This window comes from Heptranchias perlo, chromosome 9, assembly GCF_035084215.1.
Source record: "Heptranchias perlo isolate sHepPer1 chromosome 9, sHepPer1.hap1, whole genome shotgun sequence".
Classification (NCBI taxonomy): domain Eukaryota; kingdom Metazoa; phylum Chordata; class Chondrichthyes; order Hexanchiformes; family Hexanchidae; genus Heptranchias; species Heptranchias perlo.
In genome coordinates, this window is record NC_090333.1 from 49403262 (window position 1) to 49421348 (window position 18087).

The following is an 18087-nucleotide window of genomic DNA, read 5'->3' on the forward strand; positions in this document are numbered from 1 at the left end:
CAAGCTGTTCCAGTACAGCTACAACACTGGCATCTACCCGACAATGTGGAAAATTGCCCAGGTATGTCCTGTCCACAAAAAGCAGGACAAATCCAATCCGGCCAATTACCGCCCCATCAGTCTACTCTCAATCATCAGCAAAGTGATGGAAGGTGTCGTCAACAGTGCTATCAAGCGACACTTACTCACCAATAACCTGCTCACCGATGCTCAGTTTGGGTTCTGCCAGGACCACTCGGCTCCAGACCTCATTACAGCCTTGGTCCAAACATGGACAAAAGAGCTGAATTCCAGAGGTGAGGCGAGAGTGACTGCCCTTGACATCAAGGCAGCATTTGACCGAGTGTGGCACCAAGGAGCCCTAGTAAAATTGAAGTCAATGGGAATCAGGAGGAAAACTCTCCAGTGGCTGGAGTCATACCTAGCACAAAGGAAGATGGTAGTGGTTGTTGGAGGCCAATCATCTCAGCCCCAGGACATTGCTGCAGGAGTTCCTCAGGGCAGTGTCCTAGGCCCAACCATCTTCAGCTGCTTCATCGATGACCTTCCCTCCATCAGGTGATCAAGAAAGCCAACGGAATGTTGGCTTTTATTGCTAGGGGGATAGAATATAAAAACAAGGAGATATTGCTGCAGTTATATAAGGTATTGGTGAGACCGCACCTGGAATACTGCATACAGTTTTGGTCTCCATACTTAAGAAAAGACATACTTGCTCTCGAGGCAGTACAAAGAAGGTTCACTCGGTTAATCCCGGGGATGAGGGGGCGGACATATGAGGAGAGGTTGAGTAGATTGGGACTCTACTCATTGGAGTTCAGAAGAATGAGAGGCGATCTTATTGAAACATATAAGATTGTGAAGGGTCTTGATCGGGTGGATGCAGTAAGGATGTTCCCAAAGATGGGTGAAACTAGAACTAGGGGGCATAATCTTAGAATAAGGGGCTGCTCTTTCAAAACTGAGATGAGGAGAAACTTCTTCACTCAGAGGGTGGTAGGTCTGTGGAATTTGCTGCCCCAGGAAGCTGTGGAAGCTACATCATCAGATAAATTTAAGACAGAAATAGACAGTTTCCTAGAAGTAAAGGGAATTAGGGGTTATGGGGAGCGGGCAGGAAATTGGACATGAAGCTGAGTTCGGATCGGTCAATGCCCTGTGGGTGGCGGAGAGGGCCCAGGGGCTATGTGGCCGGGTCCTGCTCCGACTTCTTGTGTTCTTTAGATTTGTGGTTGGGATCAGATCAGCCATGATCTTATTGAATGGCGGAGCAGGCTCGAGGGGCCGATTGGCCTACTCCTGCTCCAATTTCTTATGTTCTTATAAGATCAGAAATGGGGATGTTTGCTGATGATTGCACAGTGTTCAGTTCCATTCGCAACCCCTCAAATAATGAAGCTGTCCGAGCCCGCATGCAGCAAGACCTGGACAACATCCAGGCTTGGGCTTATAAGTGGCAAGTAACATTCGCGCCAGGCAATGACCATCTCCAACAAAAGTGTGTCTAACCACCTCCCCTTGACATTCAACGGCATTACCATTGCCGAATCCCCCACCATCAACATCCTGGGGGTCACCATTGACCAGAAAAGTAACTGGACCAGCCATATAAATACTGTGGCTACAAGAGCAGGTCAGAGGCTGGGTATTCTGCAGCGAGTGACTCACCTCCTGACTCCCCAAAGCCTTTCCACCATCTACAAGGCACAAGTCAGGAGTGTGATGGAATACTCTCCACTTGCCTGGATGAGTGCAGCTCCAACAACACTTGGGAAGCTCGATAACATCCAGGATAAAGCAGCCCGCTTGATTGGCACCCCATCCACCACCCTAAACATTCACTCCCTTCACCACCGGCGCACTGTGGCTGCAGTGTATACCATCCACAGGATGCACTGCAGCAACGCGCCAAGGCTTCTTCGACAGCACCTCCCAAACCTGCGACCTCTACCACCCAGAAGGACAAGAGCAGCAGGTACATGGGAACAACACCACCTGCACGTTCCCCTCCAAGTCACACACCATCCCAACTTGGAAATATATCGCTGTTCCTTCATCGTCGCTGGGTCAAAATCCTGGAACTCCCTTCCTAACAGCACTGTGGGAGAACCGTCACCACACGGACTGCAGCGGTTCAAGAAGGCAGCTCATCACCACCTTCTCAAGGGCAATTAGGGTTGGGCAATAAATGCTGGCCTCGCCAGCGACGCCCACATCCCATGAACGAATAAAAAAAGTTTTAAAACAATCATTACAAAAGTGACAAAAAAAGCTGTAAGCTCCTTTAACCAGTCAGTACAGTTTCTACATCCTGGTCTCATTCAGGCAGGGCCTCCTGCTGCAGTCATGCACCCGTGCTCCCAACCGCCCACACAATTCCTATGCTCTCGGGGCCGACCTCCAGTTCAACTATCCATCCAACTGTACCGCTATTCCCAACCACAAACTACTCACACCTCAAAATCCCACTCAATTCCCATTACTGTAGCAGCAAATTGCTTTTATAAACAGCGATGGACTGAGGACAAATATAACAACTTAAACTTGGGCAAGTGTGAAGACCTACATAGCACATTCAAGATAAATGTACAAAAAAAACCTCAGCATCATATTCATTCTTTTTATATTTCAAATAAATATATCACTTTTCTTAAGGGCCTCAAACTCACTACTTTCCCCTCGAGCTTTGTTCCCTATTATTTTTAATCACATAATAAACTAGCACCATATGTTAGTTTTGTTTTATTGATTCTTTTTTAGTACCTATAAATACCAGCATCTGTATTCTCTCTTCAGTTGTGATGCCTCTTTCCATCGTACTGATTTACCCGATACCTCTATCAGCATTCATCCTCCTTTGTTATCTGTATTTTTGTTGGCAGTCTATTTCTAAGCCTTTACCCGTCTCTACTCAGAAGGATCTGTGATTCTGGCTCTTATTGTTCAAATTCACGTCACTCTCTATAGGGGTTTCTGTACCTGATCACTAAATCTCTTAGGACCGCCACTGTTCCTAGCTTTTCACCGTTTATAGAACACTCTGATCCATCCTTTCACAATAGGAAGCAGAAGCAAAAGGGTCACAGAGGTCAATTGTGACACCCCTACTGCTACTCCAGGTAAAATCAAATATCTCAGTAGAGATCTAGAATCAAACCTGGGACCTTCCTGGTCTGTATGGCTCATTACTCTCTGAACTATCAGAAAACTATGCACGAGATACCATTTGATGGCAGAAGTTTATTCGAATGTCAAAGGATGGCAGACATTCTTTTCAAGTACAAGCAGAACCAGTCAGTGATAACCGAATTTCTGGTTTGTTCCAAAGGATGGATTTGTGGAAGCCTCAACAAGACCATGAGCACAGGCGGTTCTAACATATTGCTATTCAGATCACTCTATACCTATCCCTATAACCGCCAATCCCATTCCCGAATGTATTCATCTGGTATATCACAGCACTATCGCAGGTTTCTGTGACCAGAAGCTACTGTAGCCAGCTATAGAAAGCCAAACAATACAGGAAAGGTCAAAGTCTGAATACAAGTTTCCACCTCTGGAAACAGCACAGGTATAGAAAAAGATAGACATAGTAACTAAAATATTGAGGGGGGGGGGGGGGGTGGAGGGGGGAGAAAGAGAAGCAATATTTAAATTAAATTTTATATTTAAAAAAAATTGGGAAGCACACCATTGAATATCTAAAAAAAAATAACAGCTTACATTTGTTATGAACTAAGTTTCATCCTCCCACCACATACATCATAAACTGTAAGCCAAGATTTGGTTCCAGTTCTGAATCTGTAAGGTGGCAACAGTTATACTCAGCTATTTTTTCCTGGAACTTTAATGTTATCAAGGTACTGAATTGTCAGCAGGACTAAGACAATAGTATCAAATTTTTCACCTTCTTCATCAAAGACTTAATAAAAACCTTAGAAATCTTAAGCTCAAACATTACATACCTTTCCTTTTAAGACAAGGCAAATTGAAGTCATCTCTGCATTTCAGAAATCACAGCCTTTACAAACATTTAATAAATTTCAACTGAGTCATGAATGAGTAGGAACCTAGGAAGAAGAGGCAGCTTCAGATAAGTTAGTTGTAATTGGAATTAGCATCACAGGTGACTGTTCCTCTAGGTCAGATTGCTTTAATTTGTCTCAGATGTGCTGGTTAATTGTTTAATTATTACAAACAACTTTTTTAATTGTAAACTGAAATTATGCTTACAGGGCCACAGCCTTCTACTCACATCAAGCATTAAAGGATAATTGCATTGATCACAGCTGAGAACATAGTGGGCAATCTGTTCCCATTCTTCCAGAAATGCTGTTCTCATGTAGCCTGTTAGGAGGTACATAAGAATGGTCTTGGACTGAATTCCCTACCTGTGAAGATGTGACTGGCTGAGATTGGTAACTATCTATAGTCACCTTTAACTAAAATGTAACTAGGACAATGTTTTTTTTTGCCAATAACCTATTTATAACTATTAAAAAAATCAATGAGGCTAATTAATATCTTTGTCAACCCCAGACTTGACTATTCCAATGCTCTCCTGGCCAGCATCCTATTGTCTACCCTCCATAAATTTCAGCTCATCCAAAACTGTGTTGCCCATATCCTTTCCTGCAGCAGGTCCGGCTCACCCATCCTTGCTGACCTATGTTAGTTCTCAGTCCCCCAATGTCTCTAATTTAAAATTCTCATCCTTGTGTTTAAATCCCTTCATGGCCTTGCCCCTCCATATCTCTCTAGATTTATAATCCCCCAAACTCTCTGTTCCTCTCAATTTGACCTTTTGTGCATCCCACCATTGGCAGCTGTGATATGCTCTGGAATTCTCTCCCTAATCCCCTCCACCTCTCTCTTCTCCTTTTAAGAACAACAACTACTTGCATTTATATAGCACCTTTAACATAGTAAAACGTCCCATGGTGCTTTCACGAGTGTTATCAAACAAAATTTGACACCAAGGCACAGGTTGGATTTCACACTTTGGACAGGTTGTGGTTTGGCACCACTCTGCAGAAAGTCGGAAGGCTCAGGGTAAGTCCTTCGACCTACTGCCTCATGCAGAGCTTATGAAGAAGCTGGTAGCTATGGGGGTACGGTCTACACCCGCGAATTCAAAGTTTCTTAATTCAGATTACAGGATAATTTGAATTGCACTTCAAAGGGCTATTGTGCCATGTAATTACTTCATTCAAATTTTGAGGGGCGGGGTGCAAAAATATGATGCGTTATCAGGAGACTGGAGATGACTGAATGTTGGATTTTATCCAGTGTGTGTAGTCCAGCTCCAAGATCCATGCAAGGGTGGGTAAGCCCCTCTCTTTCAAAAGTGGAGCGAGGAAAGATTGCCCAACCATTACCAACCCATTCAGCCTCCTTCAAATCTACCTCTTTGGTGGTGAATCTGTGGCATTCTCTACCACAGAAGGCTGTGGAGCCCAAAATATATTTAAGAAGGGGATAGATTTCTAGACACAAAAGGCATCAAGGGGTATGGGGAGAGAGCGGGAATATGGTATTGAGATAGAGGATCTGCCACGATCATACGCTCAAAGGGCCGAATGGCCTACCCTTGCTCCGATTTTCTATGTTTCTTTGACCGCATTTCCTACGTTACAACAGTGACTACACTTCAAAACGTATTTCATTGGCTGTAAAGTGCTTTGGGATGTCCTGAGGCCGTGAAAGGTGCTATATAAATGCAAATTATTTCTTTTTTCTTTTCAGTGTATTACTGCAAGTAACCATACTAACCATTTATACAATAATTAGCACACTAACATTAAGTGAAGTTTTGGACACCCTTCCTTCAAAAGGACTTTGATGTTATTGAAGGTTGGAGAAGTCCCAAACCTATAAACATTCACAGAACCGAACTTGTTTTCAGAAAACAACAAAGGGCATCGGGGTCTTAATGTGCTACAACACTGCTTTGTTTCAACACTTCCTCAATGACACATCCTAATGAATTAAATATTATTAGTAATCTTTAAATCATCCATGTGACCTGTCCTCCTATCAAACCGTAGGGAAACACACAATTACACAAGTGGTTTCACCAAATTTCTAGCTTCTTACTCGACAGAATACCATTAGTCAATGCATTAATTTACATCTTAAAATTTATCTCTGTCTCTCATTGATGTTCAAAAAGAATCATCTGCCAGTCTTCAGAATCTGAACAAGAACAGACAGCTTGTTCAATGCCAAGGACTGATATGTGTCTTTTTCATTAAAACTGAGGACATGTTCTGTTCACAAGATGCATGAGAATGGCATGTTGTGACTTACCTGATGCCTTTCATTCCCTTTTCCTGGAGAATCACTCATGTCTTGCTCACTGGTTCTTTCTGATAGCACGGTAGAAATTAAGAGCTAACTATGAGGAAAATTGCGAACACAAACTTATATATTACAACAGTACCACACTGTGCATTACACATCTGATGAAGTGAGTCAATTCCTTTCGTTCCCTTTTGTACCACACTCCCTCCAATGGTTCTTTTTCTTCTCTCTCGTTTCTGTTCTGCCATCTCGGTATTCAGTGCACGTACAGTTCTTTGCTAGAACTTTAGCTCTCCTGGGTAGTGGTTATGTGGAACAAACTCCCAGCAAAAGCAGTTAATGCTGTGTCAATAAACTCCTTTAAAAAGAAGCTGGAAAAATGCCTGGTTTGTATTGGAATTAAAATTTATTGGGATGAATGTAGACAAAGAGGATCAAATGCTCCATGACACACAGTGGTTTCCTGGGCTGCTGGGACCATGGAAATGTTGTGTGAAAAACAACTGGGCAGGTTTGAATAATGGCGGTGTAAATGTAAGTAGTGTGCAGCTTAGCTTGATTCTCTATTGCTAACGAGGAGAATTTCTGTAGAACTTTTCCTAGGAAATAAAATATGTTGGGTACAATCTATAAGAATGCAAATTATCTATTACGTCAATAGATATTGTCCAATGTGCTAAATGGCCATTTCTCATTCCGTGCTTTTGTATATTAACATAAATCAATGTGGATGATTCTGAGCCTAAGGCATATTGATAACTGTTATTTCACATGCTCACAGACAAGATTGCACTTCCATTGATCCTAACCTGTCTGGGCCTGAGAATCGTGTGTGTGCCTGTGCCTACAGTGGCAAGCCCTCAAATCTCCAGTGTTTTGTTGTGTGTGAGTGCATGCCTACTTCTACCCTCCATGAACAGGTAACTGGAGGGGAAAGAGGATGAATATTTCCAAGTAGTTGAAAAGAATTCCTCAATGGCTAAGTTGGTAAATCCACAAAGACTAGAACCACCAGTTTCAATCTTTGGTCACTGCTTGATTAACTGATCTTAGTTAGGATTTAAGTAAGGGTGTTACAAATGCCATTAGTAATAATGAGCTGGAGTGTGGAAAAATCAGCCGGCTTTCCTGCTCCTGATCACTATCCAGTGACACTTGCTGGAACGTGTGTGTGTGTGGATATCTGAATTGGGCTCAGATATGATGCTCCCACGGCCAAATACCTTGCTGACACTCACTGTTTAGTTTCACATGAAGAATGGCCACTTGGGTGAGCTACTGGAGGGAGGCGAGTTCCCATGGAATCATACCCCTCCATGTGTCACTATCATTAAGATAGAAGATGGACAAATCAAATAAAGCCTTATTCTGGTGGAAAAAATAATGAAAATACATAACATTATACTTATGGAGTGTAAAAGCACCAATAGTGCTATTTAATAACTTCCAAAATGCAATAAAATTGAAGGAACATAAAATATACCCATGCTTTTGTTTAATCGCTTCATATAAAAATCTCTTAAAAGGTTTCTGAACACAATATACAATACTATACCATACATTGTGTGAGACTCAGAAAACATTAAGGAAATCTCCACCTGAAACATTGCAATGTTTAACAGACATATAAACCCATTACTCATGCAGACGTTCCATTCTGCTGAACTGTTTTCAACACAATTTGGACCAAACGCTTAAACGTAGTTTACAAGATACTGACATCAGACTGCAATTATTTTTTTGTTTTGTAGCTTTAAGTTCCTAACAGTTTTTCCAGACATTGCTTCACAGTTGCACATTAAATAGTTTTAGATGGTAATCTGTGGTGGATTACTTTAGATAACTGAAAAAACCTTGACACAAATATCTGTGATCTCTGGGTTCCATATGTCTCTTTATCACTACTGTTCAGGTTATTCTATATTACACAATAATAAAAAACAATGGTAAGGAGAAGGGAACGCTCACCTGGAATATTCTACACAGTAACACCACCACTTTACAGGCAATGTTAATGTATAAATTAATAATTTACAATAAACATTACAGTATGTACATGTTATAAATACACGGTTCTAAATATAAAAGGACATGTTCTAAGAATGTGGTTTGCAGTGTTGTACAAAGGATGGCACAAAAAATATAAACCGACAAAAAAGAATTTAAACACATTTAAATAAATTAAAGGGAAGGTGCATTCAAGTGAATAGTCTCATTGTCCTACGTGATACACCTAGAGATATCTAAATGCTCACTAGTGTCTCTCAATATAAACGCTTGTTGCCATGTTTTATGTTTTAAAACTGTTGGTTAGAAGCAGCCTGCAGTAGATATTTTGTTTGTTTTCTACTGTGATGTCATGAACAGGAATAATGGGCTGTGGTGCCAGTGGTTTTAAAGTATAAACAACAGAGGAACAAGGCGTGACTGCGAGGCATTGATGAGTCTACTAATTGGCTCTAATTCTGTGACTATCCAGTGGATTATATTTCCCTTTGAAGAGGCATTTTAAAAATGTAGATGATCGTGTCTAACATTAATAGTAACAGGGTGGTTTGGGTTCCTGGACTACCACAGATCATACAATGTACATATGCTGAAATATCAGTCTGTTTAAGAGGTATAGTCATGAAAATGTATGAAATCGAAGAGCTGAAACCTCCTCCTATCCTGTAGCTTTCATTTTGAAGAAAAATTATTCACTATATTCCTCCACCCAGTGATAAATATCAGACGTTGGACTTGTTAATTGAATCAAAATGACATTACAAGAATAATTTGTTTCACCATATTAATATCTATAGTTAATAAGTATTACTAATGAACAACTTTCCAGCATATGTTTATGATTTAGAAAAACAAGAAATTCTGTCCTAGAGGAATTAAGAAATGTTATGCCAACTAATGAACTGGAACAAAATAGCTGATAGGTTACACTAGAAATTTTTAGTGAAAATGGTGTCTTTACATTGAGGAAGTGGCAGCTCTCAGTGATTTATCCATTTTGCAAAGCTGGAAATTGTCATGGCAACACATAAATTCCATTGCAGAATGTTTCCAGCAGAGGATTAAGTAGTAGTAGAGAAATGTGAGAAAAGTAATATAATGCAAATATGGACCTCGGTGGTTGGGTTTAGTTCATTTGATATATAGAATGTAGAAGCAGCATATTGTCTCTACCTTTTCTTTTTGATTGATATTTTTGAATTTATCAAGATAGGGACCCCAGTTCTGGAAAATGTAAACACTATCCAATTTCAGGTACCCAGTATTATCATTAAACATTTCTAAGCAGGTATAAAACAGGCCAGATGCATTGGAAAGCTCCCTTTACTTTGCTTCCACAGCAGGCCTTAACCATGGCCTCAAAAGAACATTCTCACCTGCACTAATATGAATCTTTGAGACAAAGTTGAATGACATGATAGGGGGAATGTAATTTTTTATTATTCTGGATGGTTGAGAGGCCTCCCTCATCTATATGATCTTGAGAGACTCTTTCCACTTCGAAAACCAGCTATCTCTTTGGCCTCTCAGAGTGATGTTACCAATTTAGACTCAAAACTCTAGACTTGTAAGCAATTTTGTGCTGTAGATCCCTGGCAGAGTTGAGACCGCTCCAAATTCTCATCACATAGAACCCAGCAGAGAGAGGAGACTTTCAACCCATCAGTCTGAGCTGGATTCAAACTCATGCCCCAAAGGTGAAAAGTTGTGTTCAAACCTAATGAACCACCCAATCTCCTCACCTATATCTTTTTAAACTACAGAACAGGTAGTGACTTGGGACTATCACTTACCATTTAATTGCATTTCAAAGGGACAATTTCTTCACACTGTTGTTATATCATCAAACTTTCATTAAGCAGGTACTTAAAATTTCCCAAAAATGGTATTTTTAAAAAAGTGAGATATAAAAAGGAAAATGTTTTACTACTAAAAATTTTTTTGGGATACTTTTAAAATAGGCTATGAACTGTTTGTCCCTTTTTAACTTTCACGGTAAAGATGCACCAAAGAATAGATTTTTAAAAGCAGTTTGTAGCTAACTGTAAGGTATTGCCATTCTGTCTATGTAGGGAACCGGAAGACTTAATTCTTATTTCTTTTAATTTTGAAAAGAATTATAAATGGATTTGTTCATGCCACTGTTCTTTTTATATAGAAAAGTTTTGTTAGGACTTTAGTAAATTGTGTTCAATTAAATAAAACACTTTCGGAAGGACAAAAACATTTTTCAAAAGGCACACAGTCCTAAGACATCATTTACTGAACAGAGAACAGTTTCCTACATGAAAAGCTAGTTCATATTGTTGAGACTGGCATACAGTTTCAGTGTCTTGCAGTACAAAATCTCTCAGTGTTGTGTCATTCATTTGCATGCTCATCTCCAGTTAAATCTTGGACGGCTTTTGTCCACCAGTTTCAAATAAATATGGCTTGCAATTAAGCGCATACTTCAAAACTCCTAAATGTTTCATCTACCTTTGGCCCTTCAATCTTGCCGTCAATGTTAGTTCATCATCTGAACCAGAGTGGTAAGCTTTTGTTTGCAGAAGTCTACCTTGGGTTTAAAACCCACATCATAGGTTTTTCCCCTACAGATAATTTGTGCACGTGACAATAAGAAATGACCACTTTTGTAGAGAATTTACGTATCTACAGGAGATGTGTCTTCAGCGAAGGGATCTGCTTGTGTCTCTTCCACCTCAGTCTCCTGGCTTTCCGACTCCAGTGCAACAAATATCTTTGTTTCACAACTCTGACAACTGCTGTCCTCTTCCCCTTGACTCGTTTCCTCTTTCTCGGTCCCTTCTGAATCTTCATCTTCTTCCAGCGTGAGTTCAAACTGGAATTTTTCAGTAGAATACTGTCCTTCCTTTTCTTGCTCATCGGGGGAAGGGGATGGGCTCTGGGGGATCATGCTCTGATACCAATTCCTATTGTCCTCCAATGTGTCTAGTATATCCTGAGCATCAGGATGAACAAGGTCAGCCCATGTTTCCCATAAAGGATGTGCAATATAGTCAATGAATCCAACCTAGGCAAAAAGATTGATATTAAAAAAAATATTTACAACAGTGTCTAACTATCCAATTAAAATATAATTAATCCCATATTTTTCACAACTATATAAATTATAGAAATATTCACAAAAAAAGAATCAGTGTAGCAACTGCAGGTTATTCTTATATTCACTGGACTTTGATTATACATTATGTGTATTTAAACCATTTGATTAAAGTGTAAAATAAAAAACATAGTAAAGGCTGGAAATGCAGGTCTATCAGCTTGGGAAAGAGAATGCTAGCTTATTGTTGTAGTTGGAATTCATCATCAGAACTGACATGTTCAGGCAAGAGCATCCTTTACAGGAATGACCAAATGGGGCAGGGAAAACAGAAAGAGGTCAAATGTACAGATAACAACTTAAGATTTTTTTTTAAGAACAGGAAAAGACCCTGAAGACAAAACAAGCCTGCCTCCTTTACATAAATCAATGAAATCTAACCCATCTTCTCACTATAACACAGAAAGCAGAGATTAGTGGTGAACAAGTGTTTTTCAGACTGGAGGGAAGTATATAGTGGTGTCCCCCAGGGGTCGGTATTAGGACCACTGTTCTTTTTGATATACATTAATGACCTGGACTTGGGTATAGGGGGCACAATTTCAAAGTTTGCACATGACACAAAACTTGGAAATGTAGGAAATAGTGAGGAGGATAGTAATAGACTTCAGAAGGACATAGACAGACTAGTGAAATGGGCAGACACATGGCAGATGAAATTTAATGCAGAGAAGTGTGAAGCAATGCATTTTAGAAGGAAGGAAGGAGAGACAATATAAACTAAATGGTACAATATTGAAGGGGGTGCAGATACACAAATCTTTGAAGATGGTGGGACAAGTTGATAAAGCTTTTTTTTAAAAAAAAGCATATGGGATCCTTGGCTTCATAAATAGAGGCATAGAGTACAAAAGCAAGGAAGTTATGCTAATAATAAAACTGCACATGAAGTATTTTCAGACTCTGCTTGACAACGATAATAATTATCACCTACCTGGGATTTTTCAACTATTGCTGTGTGCTTGTCACACATTGGGCTGATTTCCATGCCTCGTTCCCGTTCCTTGTCTCCCTGGTGAAAGAATTCGTCCATGATTCGATCTGTCCACTGCCTGTACAGTTCCAGGGACTTTGTGGGATTGCTCAGATCGGCACAGTGCACCATGTTACGAAGAACCTGGAAGCAAAGTAACAGGGGGCTTGTTTAGAAGCTTCCGAAATATATCACAGAATTATCTCGTAACAACACATATCATTATAGGCAGGTTTCCCTGGACCTCCTCTGCTACAATGCTAGACAGGAGCAAGACACTCAAAACTCCTGATCAGCCCTATTCAGGATCACTGGGATTTCCTGTCCCGGGCCAGGAGCACCGTTAGCACAGGCTCTCCCCTGGCTGGGCCTATCGGAAGTGGAAGGAGCAGGAATGCAAGGTGGAGCTGCTGGCCTCTCAGGCTTCCAGTTATGTGCCATGTCTCAGACATTGGAACCTGCTGCTGATGGAAATTGCTAGTCAGAAGGTCCTGATTTGATGTTCAACATCTTGGTGGGAGGGAAAGAGACAAAACAAATTGTGATCCTGACCTGGAATGAAATCTTTAGCTTGACTCAGGGACCTCGTGCACCCTTCAGTCGCCGGGGACAAGTCCACAGTGCCGTGTTTTCTAGGCACCCCTATGCTGGCATGCTTTGTGACCCCCGGTCCTGTCCCCACACCTGGTAAACCCCAGAAATCCTGGGGCAATGTAAAAAAGGAGTGGAGATCCAGCAATCCAGGTCTTCTCCCTTTTTACTTCAGCTTTATGCCTAGGAACTGGGCAGTCCTGGGAGAACTAGTAAGGATGTTTCTCCCTGGGCTGCCAGTTTCGTTAGTTTTCAGCCCTTACACTGTGACACTGATATAAGAACTAAAAATAAATCTGCTCAAAAATCAGGGTTAGTTTTATCATGTAAATTACTAAAATAAGCATTAAAAATGCAATTTCAACAACAAGTAGATCAATTACACGTTAATTCTGCTTGCTTTGTCATTATATCTTTCTACCTCTATGGGTCCAATTTTTATTGTTTAAAACTTTATTTTACTTATTTTAACCTACTGAAAGCTATCTTTTTATAATTTCCTAATTTTTATTCCTCTACTTTCCTGTTCTTCTGGTTTCAACTTCCATTTCAGAGGTAGGAAATTTTAAAAAAGACATTTCATTTGCTGAAAATGGACTTACAAGTCTACTTTACAACCAGGTTAAAAGCTCATTATTTAAATCCACATTGGCTGCCGGGGCGCAACAAATCAACTCATTTTGCTGGAATGGGAATCTTCTTTATAGCACAAGCATCCTGAGTACTGTGCATCATGGTACACACCTGTATTCTATCTGTGTAATTGTCAAGTAGTAAAACGCCCGAACTTGTCACTTTTTTTGTTTCCACCATGGTCTTGAGGTCTGCTAATAAGGTCATGTGTTTTGACATGTCAGTGGCTAACACCTAGAGGGCAGAAGAATATTGAACATTTGAACAAATTAATATAAGTTTCAGATCTCCTCAATAAAACACAAAGACCTTTTTATATGTCAGCTTTCAGCACTGAGTCCAAAGACCTGCTTGCTTACCATATCAATGACCATCCTCCTCAGCATCTGCCGCTGTTTCTTGGTGAGATTCTGAAAAATGTCACAGGAGTCTTCCTGCAGCAGTTTAAAACCTACAGCCAGGTGGTGGTTTTCTAACACAGACTCATCGTTGTACATCAGTGCTAACTCGGAATCTGAAATAACAGGAAAAAGAAAACACAGTGTATATGGTGAAAAGAAGCTGAAAAGCCCCATCTGTTGTTGATTCTAAATGAATTAGGTAACATGTTTTGTTGAAGGAATCAGTGCAGCGCATTAAAGCACTGGCATGCCACATTACAGATGGAGTGACGCAAGTACAATTCTGCCCCTCCCCCTCCACTGAATTTACAAGAGGCACCCGAACTCTGCTCCATGGGGGAGAAGGAAAGTCAGACTTATTGTTATATGCTTCCTAACTGTTGGCTGTAAAGCAGCACTAACCAGAGTCTCTGGGCAGATCTCACACACAGCCTTTCAGCTTCAAGACGTGCATGGTCTAATGATACCTGGTGGGGGGGAAAATAGATTTATCTTGGAAAAAATATTATTTTTTTTAATACTTCAGATGTTCAGTCTATTTGCATATTCTGTGATATCAGCACAACTCGAGATGTAGAAATAGTTATATACTCAAAAAGCTCAATCAACATTGAGCCATACAATGTAGGAAGGTTTGAGGTTTGATTCCCAGCCTGTGCTAAGAGAGCTGATCTCACTGGATGGTGGTAGGTGTGCTATAAATGGCCTCAGGGTTAAGAGCGGGGGTGGGGGTTTGCAGCTCCCACTCCTGATAACTACCGTGCTGGAAAGTGCAAATTTGGATGTTGGGTGAGGCAGGATCAGGCTTTCTAGTGCCAAATAAGCTTGTTGATATTAACTTTCTAGCCTCACATGTAAACAATCGGGCAGGGTACTGAAGGGTGACTGGCATCTCAACAGGCTCTGTACCTCAGAATTAGCACCGTTAGGAAGAGAAGCGGGGATGAAATTCCCTCTGCATTGATGCAATTTAATGAGGGACAAAAAAAAACATAATTTATTGGAAATACTGCTTGATTTTAGTTCAGAACTGGATTGAAACACCAATGCAAACATAAAGATGATGAATCTTAACAGATTCCTTTATAAACTGAACCCACTTGGATCTAACTTGGAGATTTGTATTCTGCTTGCTCAATCCACCTACACAAAATGAGTCACTGCACCCACCAGGTGTTGAAACAGAGAGAACTGAAATAGAGAAACAGGAATACACAAACACATAACTGGCAACTGTGTAGGTGTGACACATAAATGATCCCAATTAAGATCTTTTTTTGAGAAATCAACAATTCTCCAGAAGTTAATGGGTTTCATGATTTTTAAAACTGTTCAAGATTTTTCTGTTCTTCATATGCTTTTCAATCATCATGAAAAATGTAACCAAATCTACACACTATGTAGTGATCAGAACTTATTTTACTACTTAAAAGAACATGATGTAGTGGTGACAATGCACATTGGTGCAATGATTTATGGACTGGATGTTTGTATCCATGATGGGGTAGATTGTACATGGTTTATGTTACCAGTTCAATGGCCTTTGCTCATTCCATGTATCTTAAGTTTTCTTATGGGTTTGAGGGGAGATTTGTTATCTTTTGTCAAGTCCAAAACTGGATATTGGAAGATTTCCCGGCTGCATCGCTCCAAAAATGGCATCAAAGATTGCTCTGAATATGATGTAAATTATGGTGGGGCAGTTAATTTTAGATATGTGACAATCAAATGATGTGGCAACATAGTACGTTAACATTTAGTATCTCTCACACAACCACATGAGGCCAAAATACTGCTGAGATCACAGTCACTGTGATTTCACACAACTGGAAAAATAAATTTCTGCTTTTAAAACAAATTTCTGCTTTCCCGAAGCTCAGTATAATTTTCCAGTGAGTACCTCAGCAATACTGATGAGGGAAGTCCCAAGTTTGATTTCTGTTCTGTGCTGAAATGGCTGATCTCAGCTAAAATTAGCCTCAGTACTCCTGGGCTAAGGGGAGAAGAATCAAATAACTTGTCAACACTCACAATGAAGGCTCACGTGTGCATAATGTCAATTGGGCAAAGTAATGGAGAGAAGGTCCAGTGCCCATTGAACTGTAGCCCAGTGAGTCGTCACGCCTTCTGAATAAAGGGCGAGTGGAAAAAATTAGCAGAAAAAATTTAATAAATGCATTCCTGACCTGAAGCACTGGCTCAAATTGCACCCTTTGAACACACTGCAGGTGAGAGTTATCGCACCACAGGCATGAGTCAGTTCTATCAGTTGACACATGAGCGATTTATTTTATGCAACCCACCCTGACCAACATTCACCCTATTTGTGAAAAACATAGCACATGATAAATAGAACATTAAATGGTATTGTTTTCCACAATATATTCTCTCCTCCTCTCCTGAAAGTGCTGATCTACTCTGGAGTCTGGTTCCACTTGCACCAGCCATCCCTTGCCAAAATGATTATTCTATATATGTGAGCCTAGACAGTGAAAGTCAGGAGGCCATTCAACCTTGTTGGGGAAGATTACCAATGCAGGTGGTGACGTTGGGTGAGGATAGGATCAGGCTTAGCCGTGATGCTCCCTGCAGGTGACACTCGGTCAAGGCTCATACATGAAGAATGGTCACTTCAGAAAAGTCACCTGATGCCTGTGGAATTGTACTCCAGCAAGGAGTCAATGTTTTCAGGAGAGGAGGAGACTGGGTAAAATATGCAAGTAAAGAAAAAAAGAAAGGACTCATAGTGCGTTGTAGAAATTTTAAGTCCAATCAGGAATCAAATCGATGATAGCAGGAGAAAATAACTTCCAAAAGAGAGAAAAATACATAAAAATAAAAATGAGTACAAAATAAACTTTCGTTATGAAATTGATGGTCATCCATTTGATAACTACAGCACTTACTGGTGTTTATTAAAAATTGATTGGAGACGCCAGGATGATCCACATCATGGATTGCGGCTGCAAAAATTGCAGCAAGAATCTCGAGGTCTGTGAAGACTGCCTGGAAAAAGAGAAACATCAAACAAACATGAATGAACCTCAAAAGATAAAATTAACTGCACATCAACCAAGAAGAATCCTTAACTTCTTGCTCTTCAAATACTACTTTGCAAAGGTCTCTTTGTGGAAGAGTACTTGCTATATTTACTGCAAGTAAATTCAAACCGTTATAAACTGAAGAATAAAGGGAAAGGCACATGGGGGTGCTTCAGTGCTAATGTGCAAGACTAGAGCTGTGGAGGAGAGGAATTTTGATTGCCTGTTCTACTCAATCCCTGATCTCAGGTGCACTGTCCTGGGAAAGCACCAACTAGCCGCCAGATGTTTCCCCACATAGATGGAGGAAATACCTGAGGGAGAGCCATCCCTGGGAAATATTTTTATGCACTTCCTCAGTCAACTCAGAGAGGCACTGGTGGAGGCCTGGTTCCTGTCTAGTCCAGGAAGGCCAGAGAAGAAAAATCATGGAGTAAAATAAAGAGGATGGTACCCTCAAATTAAAAAAAAACAATGCTATCAGCTGACCTGAACAAATCCCAGTAAAATGACCCATATAACAATATGTGTTGTTTTCATATCCATTAGGCCCTAGAATGCCACATAATTTGGATGAAAAACAAACAACTTACATTTATATAAAGCTTTTAGCATACAGAAATGTTGCAAGGCACTTACCAGAAGACAAAATTCGAGGCTGAGCCAAAGAAGGAGATATTAGAAGGGGCGACTATAAGCTTAGTCAAAAAAGTTGGTATTAAGGAGGAGAGGGAGATGGAGAGGTTTAGTGAGAGAATTCCAGAGCTTAGGCCCTAGCTGCTAATGGCGGGGCAAAGGGAATGCAGGATGCACAAGAGGCTAGAGTTGAGGAACGCAGAGTTCTTGGAGAATTGTAGCGCTGGAGGAGGTTACAATGATATGGAGGGATGAGGTCATGAAGAGATTTAAACACGGAAACGAGAATTTTAAATTTAAAGCGTTGGGGGTCAAGGAGCCAATGTAGATCAGCAAGCACAGGGTAATGGATGAACGGGACTTGGTGCGGGATTGGAT

At 40.5% G+C, this 18087-nt stretch overlaps 1 protein-coding gene across 3 annotated transcripts in view; it reads right to left on the bottom strand.

The window, feature by feature from the left end:
* Window positions 1–7781: 7781 nt before the first annotated feature.
* Window positions 7782–18087, bottom strand: part of pde4ba (phosphodiesterase 4B, cAMP-specific a) — a 557078-nt gene continuing 546772 nt past the window's right edge. For all 3 annotated transcript variants that reach the window (XM_067990377.1, XM_067990378.1, XM_067990379.1), the window contains 5 exons: window positions 16939–17038; window positions 13991–14145; window positions 13743–13865; window positions 12369–12551; window positions 7782–11344 (listed from right to left, as the gene is read on the bottom strand). In XM_067990377.1, coding sequence (XP_067846478.1) covers window positions 10955–11344; window positions 12369–12551; window positions 13743–13865; window positions 13991–14145; window positions 16939–17038 — 951 coding nt within the window. In that variant the 3' untranslated portion in view covers window positions 7782–10954. The remainder of the gene's footprint in view (window positions 11345–12368; window positions 12552–13742; window positions 13866–13990; window positions 14146–16938; window positions 17039–18087) is intronic.